Below are 21,437 nucleotides of genomic sequence, written 5' to 3' on the forward strand. Positions count from 1 at the left end.
GTTGATCCCTGAACAACATGACAGTTAGGGACACCAGTCCCCCGCAGTTGAAAATCCACATATAACTTTACAGTCAGCCCTGTGTATCCATAGTTCTTCCTCCTCAGATCCAACCAACGGTGGATTGTGTAATAGTTTAGTACATATTTATTGAAAAAAAACATGTAAGTGGATCTGCTCAGTTCAAACCTGTGTTACTCGAGGTCCAACTGTAATGAACTTCACAGTTACATAATTTTTATTATTAGAATACTTAAAATATCATTAAGTCAGCCAGAATTTGAAAAATATGACTTGAGGTTATCACTAATAGCCAACATTTATTTTCTGAGTTATCTGAGGATGCCAGGAATATGAGTATACACTTTATATAGCTCAGAAAAATGGAAAACTCTTCTGTATGTTGAGTAGAAATGTGCCACTATGTAACTATCCACTGATCCTAACTGTACCCTATGGAATATAGTTTTCATTTTGTTAATTAATTTTCTTTTACTTTCATCAGTGTTTTCACTGGAAGGAATGAAACCTATTTTAGGTTTTTTTTCATTCACTCCACCCTAACCTATATATCCCAGATTTGCTCATATAAGAATTTTAAAGATAGCTTTAGGTATAACTACATTAAGAAGAAGGATTATAAAGTATTTTCTGCTTGGAATCAGAACATGAAACAAATTTCCCTACAATTCTACAATCCATGTAACTGTTAATACACATGTGGGTAGTGTTATCCAAAAGCCCACCTAAGCCAGTAGCCCACAATATTATTTGTTCACATACTGAGGAAGAAGAGAAGTCTTGTCTGTATGGACCTGTAGGTCTTCTAAAAGGAGGCTAGAAAAAAGTCATAAATCTCCATTAAGTCAGACAGAGACCATACCTTCTACAATTGCACATGATATAAAAGCAGAATGAGCAACTGAAAAATTCATTATAGAATAGGTGAGAGAAGTAATACTAAACATTCATGACTAAATTGGCACCCATGTTATCCAAGTCATCTAGATCTATGAGAGAGAAATAAATTTGGTGATGACTATGTCACCGCCAATGTCATCTCTATTTGCAGATGACATGATATTACATATAGAGAACCCTAAAGACTCCACCAAAACTGTTAGAATTAATAAACTATTTCAGTAAAATCGTAAGCTACAAGATCAGTATACAGAAATCAGTTGTAACTCTGTACACCAACAACAAACTATCAAAAAGAGAAATTAATTCCATTTACAATAGCATCAAAAAGAATAAAGTGCTAGTTTTACATTTAACCAAGAGGATGAACGATCTATACACTGAAAACTCTCAAGACACTGAGGAAATAAATTGAATGAGACACAAATAAATGGAAAGATATTTTGTGTTCATGACTGGAAGAATTTAATATTGTTAAAATGTCCATACCATCCAAAGCAATCTACAGATCCAGTGTAAACGCTCTCAAAATTCGAATGGCATTTTTCACTGAAATAAACAGTCTGAAAATTTGTATGGAACCACAAAAGATCCCAAATAGCCAAAGCAATCTTGAGAAGGAAGAACGACCTGGAGGGATCACATTTCTGATTTCAACTTTTAAAGTGATAGTAATCAAAACAGTATGGTACTGGCATTAGAAACAGAATAGAGAGGCCAGAAATAAATCCACTGGTTTATTTTACTAGTACAGGCAACTAATTTTTGACAAAGCCAAGAATATACAATGAGAAAAGGATAGTCTCTTCAATAAATGGTGTTGGGAAAACTGGACAGCCATACGTAAATGAATAAAACCAGGCTTCTATCTTATACTGTACACAAAAACTAACTCAAAATGGATTAAAGACTTGAGCATGAGACCTGAAACCATAAAACTAGCAGAAAATATAGGGAGTAAGCCCCTTGACATTAGTCTCAGTGTTGATTTTTTTGGATTTGACACCAAAAGCAAAGGTAACAAAAGCAAAAATAAAACAAGTGTGACTACATCAAACTAAAAAGCTTCTGCACGGCGAGGGAACCATCAACAAAATGAAAATCTATGGAATGGGAGAAAACACTTGCAAACCACATATCCAGTAAGGGGTTAATATCCAAAATATACAAGGATCTCACACAACATAATACCAAAAAAAAAAAAATTCAATTTTAAAATGGGCAAAAGAGCTAAATAGACTTTTTTTCCAAAGAAGACCTATAAATGGCCAAGTATATGAAAAGATGCACAACATCACTAATCATCAAGGAAATGCAAATCAAAATCACAATGAGATATCACCTCAAACCTGTTAGGATATCTGTTATGAAAAAGATGAGATAACATGCTGGTGAGGATGTGGAGAAAAGAAAACCCTTGTAGACTTTTGGTGGGAATGTAAACTTGTACAGCCACTATGGAAAACAGTATGAAGGTTCCTCAAGAAATTAAAAATAGTACTACTATATGATCCAGTAATCCCACTTCTGGGTATATATCCAAAGGCAACAAAATCATTATCTCCAAGAGATACCTGCACTCCCAATTTTATAGCAACAATATTCACAACAGCCAGTGTATGGAAACAAGAGTCCATCAGCTGCTGAGTGTATACAGAAAATGTATTTATACACACACACACACACACACACACACAAAATGGAGTATTATTCAGCAAAAAAAAGTCAAGCTTCATAGAAAAATTGTAGAAAAGCGGTTGCCAGGACTAGGAGATGGGGGAAATAGGGAGAGGTTGGTAAAAAGGTACAAACTTTCAGTTATAAGTTGAATAAGGTTTGAGGATCTAATGTATAACACAGTGACTACAGTTGATAACACTGTATTATAGAATTGAACTTTGCTAAGAGAGTAGAACTGAAATGTTCTCAACAAAAGTGAATATATGAGGTGATCGATATGTTAATTAACTTAATAGGGGGAATCCTTTTAAATGTATACATATATCAAATCATCATGTTTGCTTTAAATATCTTACAACCTTGTCAGTTATACCTTTAAAGAAAAAAAGCAAACTGACACCCATGTAATTGAAGTTATCTAGATCTATAGGAAAGAAATAGAACTGGTGGTGACCAATGCTCACTGAAGGATGACTTTCCGTTCCTGAAGTGGCATACTGCCATACTCAGAGGCACCCTGGCCAGTGAGCTTTATTATTAGACTGTCACTTATTTGGAAACCTCTTAATCTGCCTAGAATAATAAATGATCTGCTGAGGATGCCAAATTTGCCCCCAAAACAGAAATATTTTGCCACATACATGCATTCTCCTGAGACAGAAACTAATGAAAAGAAGAGAAATTCTCAAGAAAAAAAGGATTACTTAGAGTTATCATTGTTATACAACCATCTTATGGCACCAGGAGATAGGGACTTGGCAAAGAGGAGAGAATATTAAAATAAATGTTGGACTACATAGAATTGGAAAGTTGACAAGTTGTGCTTTTTGCTTCTTTCTTATAGGTTCTAAGTTGCCTTTTTAAGTGAGAGAAAAATACGGCTCAAAGGTGACTATAGTGACATCCCATTCATTTTATTATTTAGAACTGAGGATCTGAAAGACTCAGATTATAGCAGCTATTTGTTTTGTGTGGTATGGATAGGCCAGATTGTGATATATGCAGATGGTCCCCTACTTACAGTGGTTCAACTTAACTATTTTCCAACTTTATGATGGTGCGAAAGCAATACACCTTCAGTAGAAACCATACTTTGAATTCTGAGTTTTGGTCTTTTCCTGGGCTAGTCATGTGCAGTACAATACTCCCTCGTGATGCTGGGCAGTGGTAGCAGCTTCCGCGCCCACTCAGCCAAGTGAGTATGAGGGTGAACAGCTGATACACTTACAACCATTCTTTTTTCCACTTTCTGTACAGTATTCAATAAGCTACATGAGATATTCAATACTTTATCATAAAATAGGCTTTGTGTTACATGACTTTGTCCAGTTTTAGGCTAATGTAAATGTTCTGAGCGTGTTTAAGGCAGGCTAGGCTAAAAGCTATGATGTTCAGTAGGTTAGGTGTATTGTAAGCATTTTCAACTTACTGAAACTTGTTGAAACTTTATTGGGCTGTAACTCCATCATAAGCCAAGGAAGACATGTACTGTATTCAGAATTCTCTGTCAGTACAAGGAATAACAAACCAACTCATGGATAATAACTCCTTCTCTAGGAGGAGTCCTCCAGGAGTCAGAATAAATATCACACATTGCCTTCAGAAACCACTCCTTCAAAGGAACCACAATTTGATTTGATTTGATTGTAGAGCAATTTATGCCCTGGGGCATTTTGTAAACCATAAAGCATCAGCCAGCAGTTAATGTAGTTTATTAATGGGTGTGGTCAGGTAAAGAGAGGAAGAAGGTCCTACAAATACCACTAGCACCCCAAGATGACTGGGGATACCCATTCCTGCAGTACCTGAGGAGCGACATCAGAGGCTTAATGCTGTAGGGGGCACAGGGGCGTAGGCTTCGCTAAATCCAGCCATCCACTAAACAAACATGCAAATAACAAGGACAGACCCTAACCTGGGGAAGGGTGTGGTGAGAGAAAAATCACTAACCAGAATTGCTGCAATATATTATCTAAATGTTCAGTTTTGAACAAAAATAATGAGCCATGAAAAGAAACAGGAAAATATGACCCATACATTAGAAAAACAGAAGGCAACAGAAGCTGCCCTATAAGAGTGACCAAATGTCAGAATTCACAGAAAAAGACTTCAAAGTAACCCTTGTAAATATGTTCACAGAACTGAAAGAAAGAATGATGAAAGAAACAAGGGAAGATATAATGACAGTGTTGCATCAGACAAATAATATCAATAAAGAGATAGAAATTATTTTAAAAGAAATAGAAGAACCAAGTGGAAATTCTGGAGTTAAAAAGTACAATAATTGAAATTTTAAAAATTCACTAGAGGACTTCCCTGGTGGCACAGTGGTTAAGAATCTGCCTACCAATGCAGGGGACACGGGTTCGATCCCTGGTCCGGGAAGATCCCACATGACGCAGAGCAACTAAGTCTGTGTGCCACGACTACTGAGCCTGCGGTCTACAGCCCATGTGCCACAACTACTGAAGCCCGCATGCCTAGAGCCTGTGCTCTGCAACGAGAGAAGCCACCACAATGAGAAGCCTGCACACCGCAATGAAGAGTAGCCCCTGCTCACCACAACCAGAGAAAGCCCGCACACAGCAACAAAGACCCAACACAGCCAAAGATAAATAAATTCACTAGATTCACTAGAGATGCTCCACAGAGAATATTCAAGCTGAAGAACAGAGAGAAAAACAAAAGAAGAAAAGTGAACAGAGCCTTAGAGAAAAATGAGACACCATTAAAGCACACCAACATACGCATAATGGGAGTTAGGAGAGGAGAGAGAGAAAGGAGGGGGAAAAAAATCCAAAGAATGGTGGGTGAAAATTTCCCAAATACATTGAAAAAAGCTAACCTATATACATCAGGAAACTTGCTGAATTCCAAGTCGGATAAGTTCAAAGATATCCACAAAGGATGCATCATAACAAAAATGCTGAAAGTCAAAAATAAGGAGAAAACCTTGAAGGCAGCAAGAGAGAAATGACTTGTGACTAACAAGGGAATCCCCCCCCATACACACACCAATACGATTAACAGCTTATTTCTCAGCATAAACCACGTAGGCCAGGACAGTGGAATAACATATTCAGAGTACTCAAAGAAAAACTTGGCAACCAGAAATCCTACATCCAGCAAAGCTATTTATCAAAATGAATGCAAAATAAAAAATTTTCAAGATAACAAAAACTGAAATTCTTTAATCTGAAAGCAAGTGACCCCAGATTGTAATTTGAATCCACATGAAAAAGAACACCAGTAAAGGTAATAAGGTAATTATGAAAGACAGTATTAATAAATGTTTTCTTCTTTTCTTAACTGATTTAGAAAGCAGTTGTATCAAATAATAGATATATGTTACTGTCAGACCTGTAACACATAGAAAGGTAGTATTTGTCTAATATATTTGCCAATAACAGCACAAAGGAGGTGGGTGGGAGCAAAGCTGTATGGGGCTGAGTGAACCATTACAGATGGTAAAGTAGTAATTATAAGAATATTACTGGGTTTGTAACATGAATAGATACAATATGTATAATGGCCATACTACAGTATCAGGGTAAAGGGAATAGAGCTAGGGAATTCCCTGGCAGTACAGTGGTTAGGACTCCATGCTTTCACTTCTGAGGGCCTGGGTTCAATCCCTGGTCAGGGACCTAAGATCCCACAAGACACGCAGCATGGCCAAAAAATGGTTGGGGTTGGGGTTGGGGCTGGGGCTGGGAGCTGAGGGATAGAGCTATATTGAAGTAATATCTCTGTATATCACTGGAATTAAGGTAGTATAAATCTGAAGCTGACTGTCATAAGATGTATATGGTAAACCCTAGAGCAACCTCTTAAAAAAAACAAAACTCAATAAAGAATAGTAAAAAAAAAAATCATTAATTAAATGCTACATTAGAAAATACTCATGCAAAAGAAAACAATAATAGAGGAATAGAGGAACAAAAAAGACATTAAAAGTTAAAAGAAATCAAATTCAACTATATCAACAACATTAAACGTGAATGGATTAAACAGTCCAATCAAAAGAGAGATTATCCAACACGATTAAGAAAATCATGATTCATCTCTATGTGGTCTACTGGAGACACACTTTAGATTCACAGATAGAAATAAAATGAAAGTAAAAGGATAGAAAAAAGATATCATGCAAATAGCAATTGTAAGAAAGCTGGAGTGGCTATACTAATATTAGATTAAGTAGACTTTAAAACAAAAAAATTACTAGCGATAAAGAGGAACATTTTATAATAATTAAAAGGCCAGTCCAGGAAAATATAACAGTTAAAAGCATGTGTATCTAATAACAGAGCACCAAAATACATTGAGCAAAAACTGAGATGGATGAAAAGAGAAATAGATGATTCAACAATAAGAGTTGGAAACTTCATTGCCTCCACTTTTCAATAATGGATAAAAAAACTAGACAGAAGATTAACAAGGAAAAATTGAATGATAATAAACCAGCTAGACCTAACAGACATCTCTATAACACCTCATCCAACAACAACAGTATATACATTCTTCAAGTAAACATGAAATATATTCCAAGTTAGACCATATGCGAGGCCATCAAACAACCTCAATAAGTTTAAAAGGATAGAAATAATACAAAGTATATTCTCTGATCCGAAAGGAATGAGATTAGAAATCAGTGTCAGGGAAGAAATTGGGAAAATCAACAAATATGTCTAAATTAAACTGCAGACTCCTAAACAACAAATGAATCAAAGAAGAAATTCCAAGGGGAATCAAAATTCTTAAAGACAAATGAAAAATGAAGACACAACACACCAAAATTTAAGAAATGCCGCTAATGTAATTCGTAGAGGGAAATTTATAGCTATAAATGCCTTTATTAAGAAAGAAGGTCTCAAACCAATAATTCAATCTTCCACATTAAGACAATGGGAAAATGACAACCTAAACTTAAAGGAAGGAGAAGAAAGGAAATAATAAAAAGTAGAGCAGGGGCTTCCCTGGTGGCGCAGTGGTTGAGAGTCCGCCTGCCGATGCAGGGGACACGGGCTCGTGCCCCGGTCCGGGAGGATCCCACATGCTGCGGAGCGGCTGGGCCCGTGGGCCATGGCCGCTGGGCCTGTGCGTCCGGAGCCTGTGCTCTGCAACGGGAGAGGCCACAGCGGTGAGAGGCCCGCGTACCGCAAAAAAAAAAAAAAAAAAAAAAAAAAAGTAGAGCAGAAATGAATGAAATAAGACTAGAAAAGAAATAGAGGAAAGTCAATGAATCCAAAAGCTGGTTCTTTGAAAATATCAATAAAATGGACAAACATTTAACTAAGCTGACAAAAAGAAAAAGGATCAATACAGTCAGAAATGAAAAAAGAGACATCACTACCAACCTTACAGAAATAAAAAGGACTGTAAAGGAATACTGTGAACAAATGTATGCGAAGAAGTTAGATACCTGTTATTCTAATAGATATAAATGAAATGAACAAATTCCTAGAAAGACATAAACTACTAAAACTGAATCAAGTTTAGAAGAAATAGACAATCGAAATAGGCCTATAACAAGTGAAGAGATTGAATTAGTAATTTAAAAAAAAAACTATTCAAAAAGAAAAGCCCAGGCTCAGATGGCTTCACTGCTGAACTCTACCAAACATTTAAAGAAGAGTGAATACCAAAACTTCACAAATCTTCCCCAAAATAGAAGAGGATGAATACTTCCCAACACATTTTGTGAAGCCAGTATTACTCTAATACCAAACTGAAGACATGAGAAGAAAACTACATACTAATAGTTCATATGAATATGGATGCAAAAATTCTCAACAAAATACAGCAAACCAAATCCAGCAACTTATAAAAATAATTATATACCCTAATCAAGTGGGATTTATCCCAAGAATGCAAAGATGATTCAATATCTGAAAATCAATTAATGTAAATTAATCATATCAATAGAGTTAAAAAACAAGATCATCTCAATAGAAGCATTTAACAAATCCAACATCCTTCCATGATAGAAACACTCAACAAATTAGGAATAAGAAGGAAGTGCCTCAACCTGATAAAGAACATCTACTAAAAACCCACAGTTAATATCATGCTTATTGGTGAAAGAGGGGATGTTTTCCTGCTAAGATAAAGAACAAGACAAGAATGTCTGCTCTCACCACTTCTATTCAACATTATATGAGGTTCTAGCCAGGGCAGTTAGCTGAGAAAAAGAAATAAGATTGAAAAGGAAGAAGTAAACCATCCCTATTTGCTAATGACATGATTTTATGTATAGAAAATACTAAGTAATTAACTAAAACACTATTGGAACTAATAAAATGAGTACATCAAGATTGCGGTAAACATAAATATACAAAACTGTTTTATTTTTATATACCTACAATGAACACCTGAAAATAAAGAAAATAATTGTACTCACAGTAGCATCAAAAAGAATAAAATACTTGGGAATAAATTTAACAAAAAATACAAACTTTAAAAACTACAAAACATCGTTGAAAGAAATTGAAGAAGATCAAAATAAGTGGAAAAGTATCTCCTGTTCATGGATCAGAAGATTTAACATTGTTAAGACTGCAATATTCCCCTAAATGTAAGAGCTAAAACTATAAAACCCTTAGAAGAAAACAGAAGGGTAAGTTTTCATGACCTTGGATTTGGCAAAAGGATTCTTAGATAGGACACCAAAAGTCCAAGCAACTAAAAAAAAGAAAAAAATGTGGCTGTCCTCAAAATTTAAAACTTTTGTGCTTCACAGGATACCACTAAGAGCAGGAACAGACAACCCACAGAATGGGAGAAAATATTTGCAAATCATTTATTTGATGAGGGACTTGTATCCAGAATATACAACTTACAACTCAATGATAAAGACAAATCACCCAAATAAAAGATGAGCAAAGGATCTGAATATACATTTATCCAAAGAAGAGATACAAATAGCCAATAAACATGAAAAAAAATGTTCAGTATCACTAGTCATTTGGTAAATGCAAATTAAAACCACAAGATACCACTTCACATCCACTAGGATGTGCGATAATACAAAAAGTTGGGTAATAACAAGTTCTAGGAAAGATGTAAAGAAATCAGAAGACTCATATACTGCTGATATGAATGTAAAATGGTACAGCCATATTGGAAAACAGTACGACAGTTCCTCAAAAAGTTAAACACAGTTACCATATAACTCAATTCCATTCCTAGGTATATACCCAAGAGAAATGAAAACATATGCCCACACAAAAACTTATATGCGAATGTTTATAGCAGCATTATTTATAATAGCCAAAAGATGGAAGCAACACAAATGTTTATCACCTGATAAATGGATAAACAAAATGTGTTATATCCATACAATGGAATATTATTCTGCAATAAAAAGGAATAAAGTACTGATATATGCTACAACTTAGATGAACCTGGAAAACGTTACCCTAAGTGAAAGAAGCCAGCCACAAAAATCCACATATTGTATGATTCCATTCATATGGAAGTCCAGAATAGAGAAATCTGTAGAGACAGAGATTTGTAGTTGCTTATTGCTTGATGAGGGATGGGGTGGGATGAGGAGGATGGAGAATGATAGCTAAAGGATATGGGGGTTCTTTTCAAAGAGATGAAAATGTTCTCCAGTTAGCCACGATGATGGCTGCACATATCTGAATTTAGTAAAAACCACTGAATTATACACTTTAAGTGGATGAATTGTATAGTATGTGAATTATATCTCAGTTAAGCTGTTTCTTAAGAAACAGAACAAGGGAGGTCTTTGTGTACTATTCTGGAATAATCTCCAAAATATTTTGTTAAATAACAAGATGCAGGAGGAAAAAAAGAATTATTCCATATCCTATATGTAGGTTGTGTATCCTATAGTTACATGAATCTATAAATGTGTTAAAATTCATAGAACTGTGCAACAAAAGAGGAAAAGGTAATGTTATTGTATTATGATGTAAAAATATAGAATCTTTAAAAATACAGTAGAAATTGAGAGAGGAGAGGTATTGTCACCAGACTTGGTAGTCCTGGTGGTGGACATCTGGGAAGTCTTCAAGAAGAAAGTCACACTTGCAAGTATCTCGAAGGATGATTTGGCTCTGGATGGATAGATATTTAAGGAGAAGTTTGATGAAGAACAGAAAATCATTTAAGACAAATGTCAACAATGCCCAAGAGTACAGAGTAGAGAATTTCTGACCATCTGGGGAGCATTAATTGTTTAGTTCGCTGAAAGGAAGTATGCACACAGGAAAGAAAATAGATCAGATTGTGGATTTCCTTGTGTGTCAGGTTAAGAATTGAACACTTTGTTGTATGGTCATTGATGAGCCATGAAAGGTATCTGATCAGAACTCTGCCTTGGGGATATTATTCCATGGGAACTGCTAATAAATAAGTTGTAGACCAGTTAGAAGGCTGTTATATTAATTCAGTCAGAGTATGAAGGACTAATACAGGTGGTGGAGATCTGAGAGAGACGGGAACACATGGGATCAGTATTGTGAAGAACGTGGCAGCTGGTTGGGGAGGGAGAAAAAAGTCCAAAAATTGGCTCTTTGGTTTCGCGCCTACGTGACTGGGATGACAGTACTGTTAGGAAAAGGAAGTGGGGAAAGCAGAGAAGTTGATGAGTTTAGGTTGGGAGTTGTTTAGTTTCAGGAGCTAGGAGACATCTAAATAAGACACTTAACGGCAGTTACAGAGGGAAGCCCCACGGTATGGTCGGCACCACACCTGCAAATCCAACCAACCTCGGATGGAAAATGTTTGGGGGGGGAAATCCAGAAAGTTGTAAAAAGCGAAACACGAATTTGCCTCACAGTGGCAACTATTTACATAGCATTTAGATTGTATCAGGTATTGTAAGTAATGCAGAGGTGATTCAAAATGTACAAGAGGATATGTGTAGGTTATATAAAATGTGGGAAAGATATATGGTGGTGCAATCAGAAATTTGAGTTGGGAAAGTTGGAAGTCAGGGAAGCTCATGTTGGATAACTTCAAGTTTTTTCCCATAAAATACGAAGCAAAGTCATCCACAGAGAGGGAATAAAATTGAAGAGTGTTTCTAAGCAGCTTTAAATATTTTTTCTAATTCTGCCCTTTTGCATGGATGGAAAATAAATGATCCACATCAATTATAATAGGTAATTATAAGCCTTTAACATTTGCTAGGTATCATGCTAAGAGCTTATTTCAAACTTAAAACATCCCTACCAGACAAAAGGTATTAGCAGTTTTATCCACATATTACAGAGGGTAATACATGAGAGAGAGAGAGAGAGAGAGAGAGAGGATTGGAAATAGCTCAAGGTTACCCAGCTAATCAGAGGTGGAACCAAAACTGAATATGAGCTCTAACTCCGAGCTCTGAGGATGTTAGAGCATGCTTTCTGAGGTTTTCCTTTCAAATTTCATTAAAGCAGCAAAATGTTGGTTCAAGAATTTACACGGATTAAGGGGATAGCATACAAAGTATGTATTCCATGTATACAATGAAATGTAATTTTAATATAATTTCAATAAAGTTAACCTTTTAAATAAATGGAGAAGGGATGGCTTGTTTAATAAGTGCATTGGGGCAGTTAACTATCCAAGTTTAATTTTTTTAAATTAATTTTGATCTCCTGCTTAAAATATATATAATAGAAATCAGAACAGTGGTTGTCTATGGCAGGGTAGAGATGGATTTAGGGGCACAGGGAACTTTCTAGGGTAACAGGAATTTTCTATAATTTGATTAGAATGTTGGTTGCATGGGGTTTTTTTTGTCAAAGCTCATTGAAATGTACATTTAAAAATCTGTACATTCCACTCTATGTAAAATTTATCTCAGTTTTAAAAAGGGAAATCTATCTATAGACCTCCAAGACATCATTAAATTAAGAAAAGCAAGCTAAAGGATGAGACGTACAATATAATACTATTTATACAGAAGAAAGAAAACATTATTTCTGTGGATCCACACTTGAGTATGTAAATGTCTCATGGTTCTTGGGTCCATCTACTACTCCACCAAGAGGTCCTTCCACTAGTGTCAATCTTGGTGCTCTTAGGATTTCTTTCTGGGATGTGAAGAAAAGAAAGGCTAACGTTAGCCTAAGAGTAAATTTCCCCATTGTTCGTAATACCCCTTGGTATAATATTCTCCAGTGAAGAAAGAGACTCTTTCAGGAAATTCTAACTAAAACACATGACGTGTTTATAGTATAGTGATTCTGGAAACCAGTACACCTTCACAGGCAGCCTTGTATAATGGGGCTGTAATCAGGTGACCTGAATTCTTGTTCTGACTCTGCCACTTGATCAGATGGATATTTTGGTGTAATTCATTTAATCTCTCTGGGCTTCAATTTCCATGTTGGTTAAAAAACTGGACTGAACTGATGACTGAGGGTCCATCCAGGCCTAAGATTCAGTAAACCCTCTTCCTTCACACGGACCTTCTATGAAAGAGGTCACTTGACCTACAGTAGACATATGGAAAGTCAGATTTTCTCTGCTTTTATATTTTGAAACAGGTGACAACCAAAGCCAAGCAACTGAAGGATTCAGTTACCTGCTCCCCAGGTGAGTCAGCACCCACTCCATCCCATTAATCTAAAGCCGTGCCTTCAAAATAAATCCCTTTTTATAATAACTTGTTTTGCCCAGTGGACTCTACTGGTCACCTCTGTGAAAGGGATCGAATTACAAGCGCCCACAAGCCAGCGCAGCCCTGCACACACAGTGGTGCTAAGATGGACTTAATAAGTCTGAAGAACTGTAAAAACCTTGTTCTTCTCTAGTGTTGGGGGGAGGGGGCACGCGGGGGAACGCCAGTCTGCTCCATTTCCCCACACCGTCCACCACTGCCACCACACACACAAAGCGTCCTTCGGGACAGGCCAAGCAGCTTCTCCAAGAATCTATGTTTCTCAAAATCCATTTCCTCCAGGGACTTCCCTGCTGGTGCAGCCGTTAAGAATCCGCCTGCCAATGCAGGGGACACAAGTTCAAGCCCTTGTCTGGGAAGATCCCACGTGCCACGGAGCAACTAAACCCGTGCACACCACAACTACTGAGCCCATGTGCCACAACTGCTGAAGCCCCGCGCACCACAACGAAGAGCAGCCCCTGCTCTCCACAACTAGAGAAAGCCCGCGCGCAGCAACGAAGTCCCAACACAGCCAAAAATAAAATAAATTTATTTTTTTTAAAAATCCATTTCCTCCAAGACTAAGTGGAATTTTGTTCAAGTCCCCATACTTTTTGCTTGGAACCAAGAAGAAAATGCCTCCTAAACCTTCCAACTCCACTTAAATACAGGTCCCTGTACTCGATGTAACCTACTAGGGACCAGCACACCCCGAGATCTCGAAACGTCTCCCCTGGAAAGGATGGGGCGTGCGGTTCTGCGGGCTCCAGCGAGGAGGGCATTTCCAGACTGCTCTCCTACCAGAGTGGCTGTTGGTCTGCGTGTGGAGGCCCAAGCGCGCAACGTGCTTCTGTGAAAGACGCTCCCCTCGGACACAGTCTCCGGAAACCTGCTCCTGAAAAGGCGGTGGAGCGCGGACAGATCATCCTGGAGCACGGAGGGGTCGGGAGTGTGTGAGCAGGGCGGGAAAGGCGTGGCTGAACACACCTGTGCGTGGCAGGGGGAGTGTGCTTTTCTGTCAAAAGAGGCATCGCAGTGGCACAGGAAGCAGCTTGGTTCGAGGGGTGCCGGGGGGGTCCCCGGGGGTCCCCCATGCAGGCAGTGAGCCCAGCGGGAGGTCTGACGGATTCACTGTACTTGGCGCTCGCGGAACTAATAACAACCCTAGATTCTGAAGAACATCTTTCCATACCTCGAGAGTAGCCGCTTATCCCCTCTCAAAGAGACCTTCTCATCCTCTGATCACAGCCTGGCCCTGGGAGGCCCCCGAAGTCCTCAGAGTGGTGGAAGGACAAAGGCTTGGAATCAGACAGAAGTGGGTTCAGATCCCACCTCTGCTGCTTCTGAGACTGACTTCCCTCCTCTGTGCAGTTGGGGTCACGATGGCTGTCTTTATAGAATAGTGTGAACATTAAGTATACAATACATGCCGAGTGCCCAGCGCACTGTCTGCTGTGGTGAAGGCAGCTGTCCTGACACTTGTCACGGGAACTGACCTTGCCCTTCCCCTCCGTGTGTCCTTTCTCACAGGGATGGTCAGACTCTCCGAGCTCAGATCCACGGCCCAGAACTCCAGGCCCCCCAAGGCCGCCGCCACCTTGCCGGACGACATCATCACCCAGCGGGAGGAGGCCAAGCAGGCCGGGGAGCTGGAGGAGGAGGAGGACGGCGAGGAGGAGGCCGAGCCGGAGGCCGCGGAGGAGAGCCGGCCTCGGAGGCGGAGGCCAGCCCGGCCGCCCGAGCCGGAGGAGAAGGTCCGGGCAAAGAGGCAGAGGGACTTCGACATGTCAGAACAGCACGAGTCCAGCGACGACGAGAGCCAGAAGAGAGAGCGAGCGCGAGCCGCGGAGGAGCCCTGGACTCAGAGCCAACAGAAGCTTCTGGAGTTAGCGTTACAGCAGTACCCAAGGGGATGCTCTGACCGCTGGGACAAAATCGCCAAGTGTGTTCCGTCCAAGAGTAAGGTGGGTGACGCCAGGAAGGAAGGCCTCCGAGCGGGTCTAGGTCACACGGCCGCGGCCGCGGCCGCAGCGGGTCCACCGGCTTTCCCTCCTCTACGCGTCTTTCTATCCGCCTCATCTCTTACCTAACAGTTACCTTCCACTAGATGTCTCCCGAGAGCCTGTGAATCTGCACTCGACTGCTTAGTGTAAATGAGGTCAAGATTCCAAGTTACAGATACCAGTTATGTTTACTCAGCGAAAACCCCACGCATAGATCATAACCTTCCCCCACAGCAATCCCGCCAACCTTCTGGAGCGTTCGCTCGGCGGGAGCGGAGCGGGGACGGCCGGGCAGCATCCTTGTCGCCGCGAGGGCCGCGCAGGGCCAGGGCTCCCTCGCAGGCGGAGGCTCCCTTCGGCCAGCAAGGAGGTTTCCCACAGAATCACGAGCCCCTCCAGCGCTTCACAGCTTTTTAACCCGGGGAACATGTGTGGCAGCCGGCGTCGCCAAGGTCACCAGTTCGGCCGTGTAATTTGTCTGGACTCAGCGGTGGCACCTGTGGACCAAAGGCTGGAAGTAGTGTTGGGGCGGGGTCAGGGAGAGGTTGCCCTCAGGATCAGGATCCAGCTTGTCCTCTGTAGCCCATTCCTCCCAGTGTACAGCTTTTCGTGTCTGTTTAAACACATCTGCAGAGAGTCCCCGAATGCCAACTCAGATAGGAGGGAGGAGGGGCAGCCCCTGTGGGAAGGCAGGCCCAGTCCGGCCTCTGTCTTCTGCTCTGACAGCTGGGAGCTGCAGAGCCTCCGGTGTGATCTTTTCAACCCCAGCCTTTCCTGATACAGCCTCCTGGGCATCTTTCCTCGTAGCCATAACCCTTCGTCTGAGGCACCAGGAACACCGAGAAATCAAAAGAACCAGTCTCCTTTGCCTTCTGTGCCCATCACTCAGTAGCCTGTGGGCACACTGATGTTCATTTACATTCTTTTTTTTTTTTAATTGAAATTCGATGTCGGAAAATCTAGCTCGTGGCCATGGATGTCCCCGTGCGTACAAGTCTAGTTATCTATCACCTACTTTAAAATGAGGAAGTTGAGAATTCCCGGGGAGAAAAATAAACCATTAGCAGTTGATCTATTTGAGAAACACAGATCCTCCCAGCCCCTCCAACTGATTTGCCAGAAGTAATTATTTTCCCTGAATTTCTTAGCATCTGTCGGGACAGAGGCATTTACATGTGTGATGAATTGACACTGGCTTAAAATGAAGGAGCTGGAACCGTGGATTCCTGTGGACAGCACACTCAGAAACTCATTGCCTTGGGGTTTGGAAACCTTCCTGGTTCAGGGAGGAATGAGCAGCACTGTTTATTATCCTGCAGGTGTTCCCCTTAAGCTTCCACGTCAGAACCAGGTCCAGGGGAGGTTGCCTGCTGGCTCGCCCGCTACAGGGCGACTCCCTGGAAGGGGCCTGCAAGCCGTTGGGGGCCCTGGGCCTGAAGGAGGAGCCTCTGCCTGAGGCCCGCACGGGGCTGGGCTGGGCTGGGCCCCCAACCCTGGCAGGCCTGCTGCTCAGAGCCCAGGGTCCCCGCATCCCCCCACAGAGCGCTGGGCCGGCCGGGCAGCTTGGCTGTTAGGGAAAGGGTGACACTTTAGGCAGGTGGCCCTTGGGGATGCAGAAGAGGCACTTACTAGAAGATTCTCTCAGAACACTACTAAGCCAAAACCCCAGAAAGAGGAGGAACACCCATTCTCTGTCCAGGGCCACTGATAAAGTCATCTGCTGCGGAGCACAAACCAGTTCACGTGTGACCTTAAGTTAGTGAAGGCTTATAGTGCCGTTGGGGTGTTTTTGAACAGAAACAGAAATGGATTCTGGAAAGTACCTTGTGATAAATAAGAGAGCAATGAGGCCCTTCCCCTGCTTCATCAGGGGTCCTCACCCCAAGGGGTGACAGCGACAGGCAGCTGGCGTCTGAAGCTACTAGTTCTGTAGCCTGACTGGAAGGCTGGAAGACCTCGGTGGGGCTGGCACGAGCCGGAGGAAGAGCGGGGCACACTCCCTGCAGTAGCCCGTGGGGCTGGGCCGACGTGGCCCTACCGCAGGAAGGTCCCAGGGGCCCCCAGGGAGAGGCAAACCATAATGTGAATGATGTTGTGGATGCCTGGCCTCAAGCTTTTTCGTTTCTCTGAAGTAATGTGTTGTGACGAAACGGTGAAATGTTAAAATGTTAAGTACCACTGGTGAGTCGAAAGTCACCATCACAGTAACCAAAGTCTCTGTCCCACAGACAGCAGCCACTGGCCCATCCCCCAGGGTGCACATCATACCTCCCTCCCAGGCACCCAGGGAATTCCAGGTGGACAGGACAGCCCTTGGTCAGCAGTGGGTACGGCAGGCTCACCCCATGAGGGTCACTCTGATTTTAACTGTCAACTCTCTGTCTCTCTCTCTCTCGCTCCAGGAAGACTGTATCGCTCGATACAAGCTGCTGGTTGAACTGGTCCAGAAGAAAAAACAAGCTAAAAGCTGAATCCTCTGGAAGATGATGTTTACCTTATTTTCCAAAAGGATTATTTTAAAAATCTTATGCAGAAATTTGCATTTTGTACCTCACTATTTCTATACGTCATGTGCCTTAGTAAAAAAAATTTTAAATGTAAAATAAATGTTGTGCTACATTGTTTAAACAAATACTGTGTTAAAGGAGAAAAAATCAGATTTGGGTATTTTATAGATTATTTTCTCTCTCATCACTGCAAAGTTTAATTTCCTGGGGAACAAACTGAATAGTGCTTTCTAACAGTCAGGCAAATGTATGATTTTGAAGGAACATATGAGTGAACTAATGTGTAAGAATGAAAATGTAATGTGTTTCTTTGACCAAAGATCACACCAGCTAATGAGTAGCAGGATGCCAGTATTTGGGAGAACAAACCAGCTTTGTATTGAGCTAGCTGCTGGGAGTAGTGTGGGGTTATCTTAACTGTATGTATATGCATATGTTATATGTATGTAGAAAAAAATAAGTCTAAATGCACAAGGACATAATAAACTCTAAGTTTGGATGGTTTGGTAGAAATGCATACCCAACAGATAGAATTTCCAGACAACACGTAGGCAAGGTTTTTCGGATCTGATGACACTGGGTCCCACTTTTCAATACCTGAGTTAAAAATCACTATTTTGTGCTGTTACTTTTGACTGAACCATCACCATCAGCTGAGTGCTCCTTTTTAAATCTGTCATTTGCTCAGGGCTGAAAGCAGTTTGCTCAAGTACAGATTGCCTAAACTTGAAAACCATCAAGATCACCAGAACAGTGCTTCCCTGGTGCCGCAGTGGTTGAGAATCTGCCTGCCAATGCAGGGGACACGGGTTCAAGCCCTGGTCCGGGAAGATCAGATGCTGCAGAGCGACTAAGCCCACGAGCCACAACTACTGAGCCTGCGAGCCACAACTACTGAAGCCCGCACACCTAGAGCCTGTGCTCCACAACAAGAGAAGCCACTGCAATGAGAAGCCTGCACACCGCAATGAAGAGTAGACCCCGCTCGCTGCAACTAGAGAAAGCCTGCCGCGCAGCAACGAAGACCCAACACAGCCAAAAATAAATAAATTAAAAATAAAATTTAAAAAAATGATCACCAGAACACATTTCAGGGAGGTAATTTGATAAAATGCTATAAAGACGTCATTTTTCTCTAAGGATTGAAATGAGGTTAGATTCCTGGAGAAGGTTTGGGTGGCAGCGGCCACACTGGCTCTGTAACCTTTCAGCCTGAGCAGGACACACGTGGCTCCAGGTAGGCCTGCCTCTGACGCTGTGGAGGACCTGCCACCTCTGCGATGTCAAAAAGAGCAGTGGAGAAACTGCTGCAAGTCATTGTTCTCATGAACTGAGTCCTCGGGCAGCAGCTCCCCTGAGCCTCATCCTGGTCAGGAAAGGGAGGCAGCCAGGGAGGGAGAGGCTGCCTGGCCTGCATGTCAGGAGGCCTCTTTCTAAGAACAAACAAGAGCTGGTCACGGGCGGCACCAGAGCCAACAGCTTCTGCCCCAGAACTTTCTCCTGGAGCCAATGGGGCCATGAGGTTATTACTGTGCATTCACTTCGGGCCAAGGCCCACTCCCCATTGGTGTGGGACGTCTCAGAGGAAGAAGCTGGTGCATGGAGGGAATCAGGAAGGGATTGTTCTGGCTGCTTTCCAGGCCTTGGGTCCATCCTGTCTCTGAGTCCAGGGTCAGGCTTGTCACACAGCTTGGTTGTCCAGCCTGTGACATTCTGTGAGCATCCTTCCATGAAATCATGCTTTTCACTTACGGTACTTTGAATTGGGTTTCTGTTGCATGCACCCCCAAACCCCATGACCAGATTTCTGGGCTTCCAGTGTGGGGAGAGCCCCACAGGGGCCCAAAGATGCCTTAAGAGGTACAATTTAGGATGAAATGCCCTAATTTGCCTACCAACCTCATCTTTTGCACACTCACTAAGGAGGAGTCTTCTAGCACTGTTTTCTACTGATGACTATCCCTGCCACCAGCCCCTTTCTGCGTGGCCTCCCCTATTTGGGGGACCTGGAGCTGCTGAGTTTTGTTGAAGTAGGACCAGTGGGCCGGGTGGGGCAGGGCTCAGGAGCTCAGCTGCACACAGGAGACCCGTGGGGTTCAGTTTGAGCGAGGTCACGGGAAAGCAATGGCACCTCCAAAAGGGGTTCCCGACACAGGTCACATGGGGACCAGGCACGGCCCCCCTCTCCTTCCTGACGCCCCAGGGAAGTGTTCCCTAAACCCACCCCTCAGCCCCGCCTTGTGACCTTATCTATCTATTCACACCTCTGAGCTGTGTGACATCAGTGCCTTGTCTTACCTCTTTGTCTTGATTCCTTATCTGGAAAAATAGGGAATAACGGTGGCTGCTGCATAGGTTGTTACGATGATAATCTGGCTTGTTGAACACAATAAATGTTCTTTTTCTATCTGACCATCCAGGCTTCCTGTTACCATCATTTTCAGTGGCTGCAGACGCAGGTAGCAGGGCTGGCAGTCCACCAGCCACGCTCATTTGGTCCCTTGCGGGCGGGAATCCCTAGCCTGGGCCCCAGGAGTCCTGGGCACTGTACAGACCCTGGTGGTCTGGGAACCCTGCCAAAGGTATGCAAAGGCTTTATTCTTTTGGACGTGTGGTTTTCTGGAGAGAGGGTACACATCTTTCACCGGTTGCCCCAAAGGTTCCTTACCTAAAAAGGTTAAGTCAGGCCTCTGCTCAAGTGTTTACTCTGACTGCAGCCCACCAAGGGCCCACGTGGTACAAGGAGAATCCTCAGACTTGGCCTCTGACAAAAAGAGGCCCAGAATTCGACCTCAGAGTCCCCACCCCACTCAGACCCTGGCAGAGGGAACAGCAGGAGGTGTCTCTTCGTGCAGGGCTTGTAAAGCGCTGGCCTGGCCCCAGCATGCGCTGCCCACCTGCGCCCCCCGGCCCCGCACAGGTTGGGGTGTCTGCCCCCATCTTCCCGGAGAACCGGGCCCTTTGTCCTGTAGTGATTGACATTTACTTTCTCCACTGGGGCAAAAGGTTACAGCTCCGTTCTTCACAACACCGACGGCACCGGTTTCCAAGCCCATTCACACGTTCCCTCCTGTGTCCTCACGAAGCCCCTGACTGTTCTAGCAGGTTCCCACCAGCAGCCAGCGCTGCTTCGAGGCCAGGTGCTGTCACCCGCTGCCCAGGGCCTGGCAGGGCTGGCAGGCCTGTGTGCTTTCCCGGCTGTGCCTCACAATGCTTTGTTACTAAGAACTGAGGTTCCCAGTGGACGACCTGGTGCTTCTGTGACATTTGCTTAGGAAGCACATAGAAGTCTTGAGCTCTTATCTCCTTGATTGACCCATGTGTGCTTGGCAAACGTTCTGCCCCCCAAGACGGGCTCCGTTTTGACTGGAATATTGCCCCCATGGGCTGAGCCTTCTCCTGGGTTCCGATCTCAGTTTTAGAATAAATCAGCAGCAGCTCTTCCCAGTCGATGTTCCGGACGCCTTAGAAAGGCCTCTTGCCTCTTGGTATGTGCCAGCCCTGCCCTCACACCAAGTCCATCCACCCCTTTTGAAAGTAGAGAACTCATCCCTTTAAAATACCGACTACCTCAGCCCCACTTCCACCTGTAGGGTAGCTGTTGTAGTTGTTAGGCACAGTTTAAGTTGTGATGCTCTATACACACAGGGTGACCACAGGTCCCAAGTGGCCCAGGACAGTCTCAGTTTATACCTGTCTCCG

General features: G+C 42.6%; 1 protein-coding gene across 1 annotated transcript in view; it reads left to right on the forward strand.

Annotated features, from left to right (window-relative positions):
• The window catches only part of DNAJC1 (DnaJ heat shock protein family (Hsp40) member C1), a 210,314-nt gene extending 190,167 nt beyond the window's left edge, over window positions 1-20,147 (forward strand). Inside the window, exons 10-12 of the mRNA XM_082617246.1 lie at window positions 13,110-13,158; window positions 14,756-15,189; window positions 17,631-20,147. Coding sequence (XP_082473372.1) covers window positions 13,110-13,158; window positions 14,756-15,189; window positions 17,631-17,699 — 552 coding nt within the window. The 3' untranslated portion in view covers window positions 17,700-20,147. The remainder of the gene's footprint in view (window positions 1-13,109; window positions 13,159-14,755; window positions 15,190-17,630) is intronic.
• Window positions 20,148-21,437: the final 1,290 nt, after the last annotated feature.

The sequence above is a fragment of the Mesoplodon mirus genome, assembly GCF_964341445.2.
Source record: "Mesoplodon mirus genome assembly, chromosome: 4".
NCBI lineage: Eukaryota > Metazoa > Chordata > Mammalia > Artiodactyla > Ziphiidae > Mesoplodon > Mesoplodon mirus.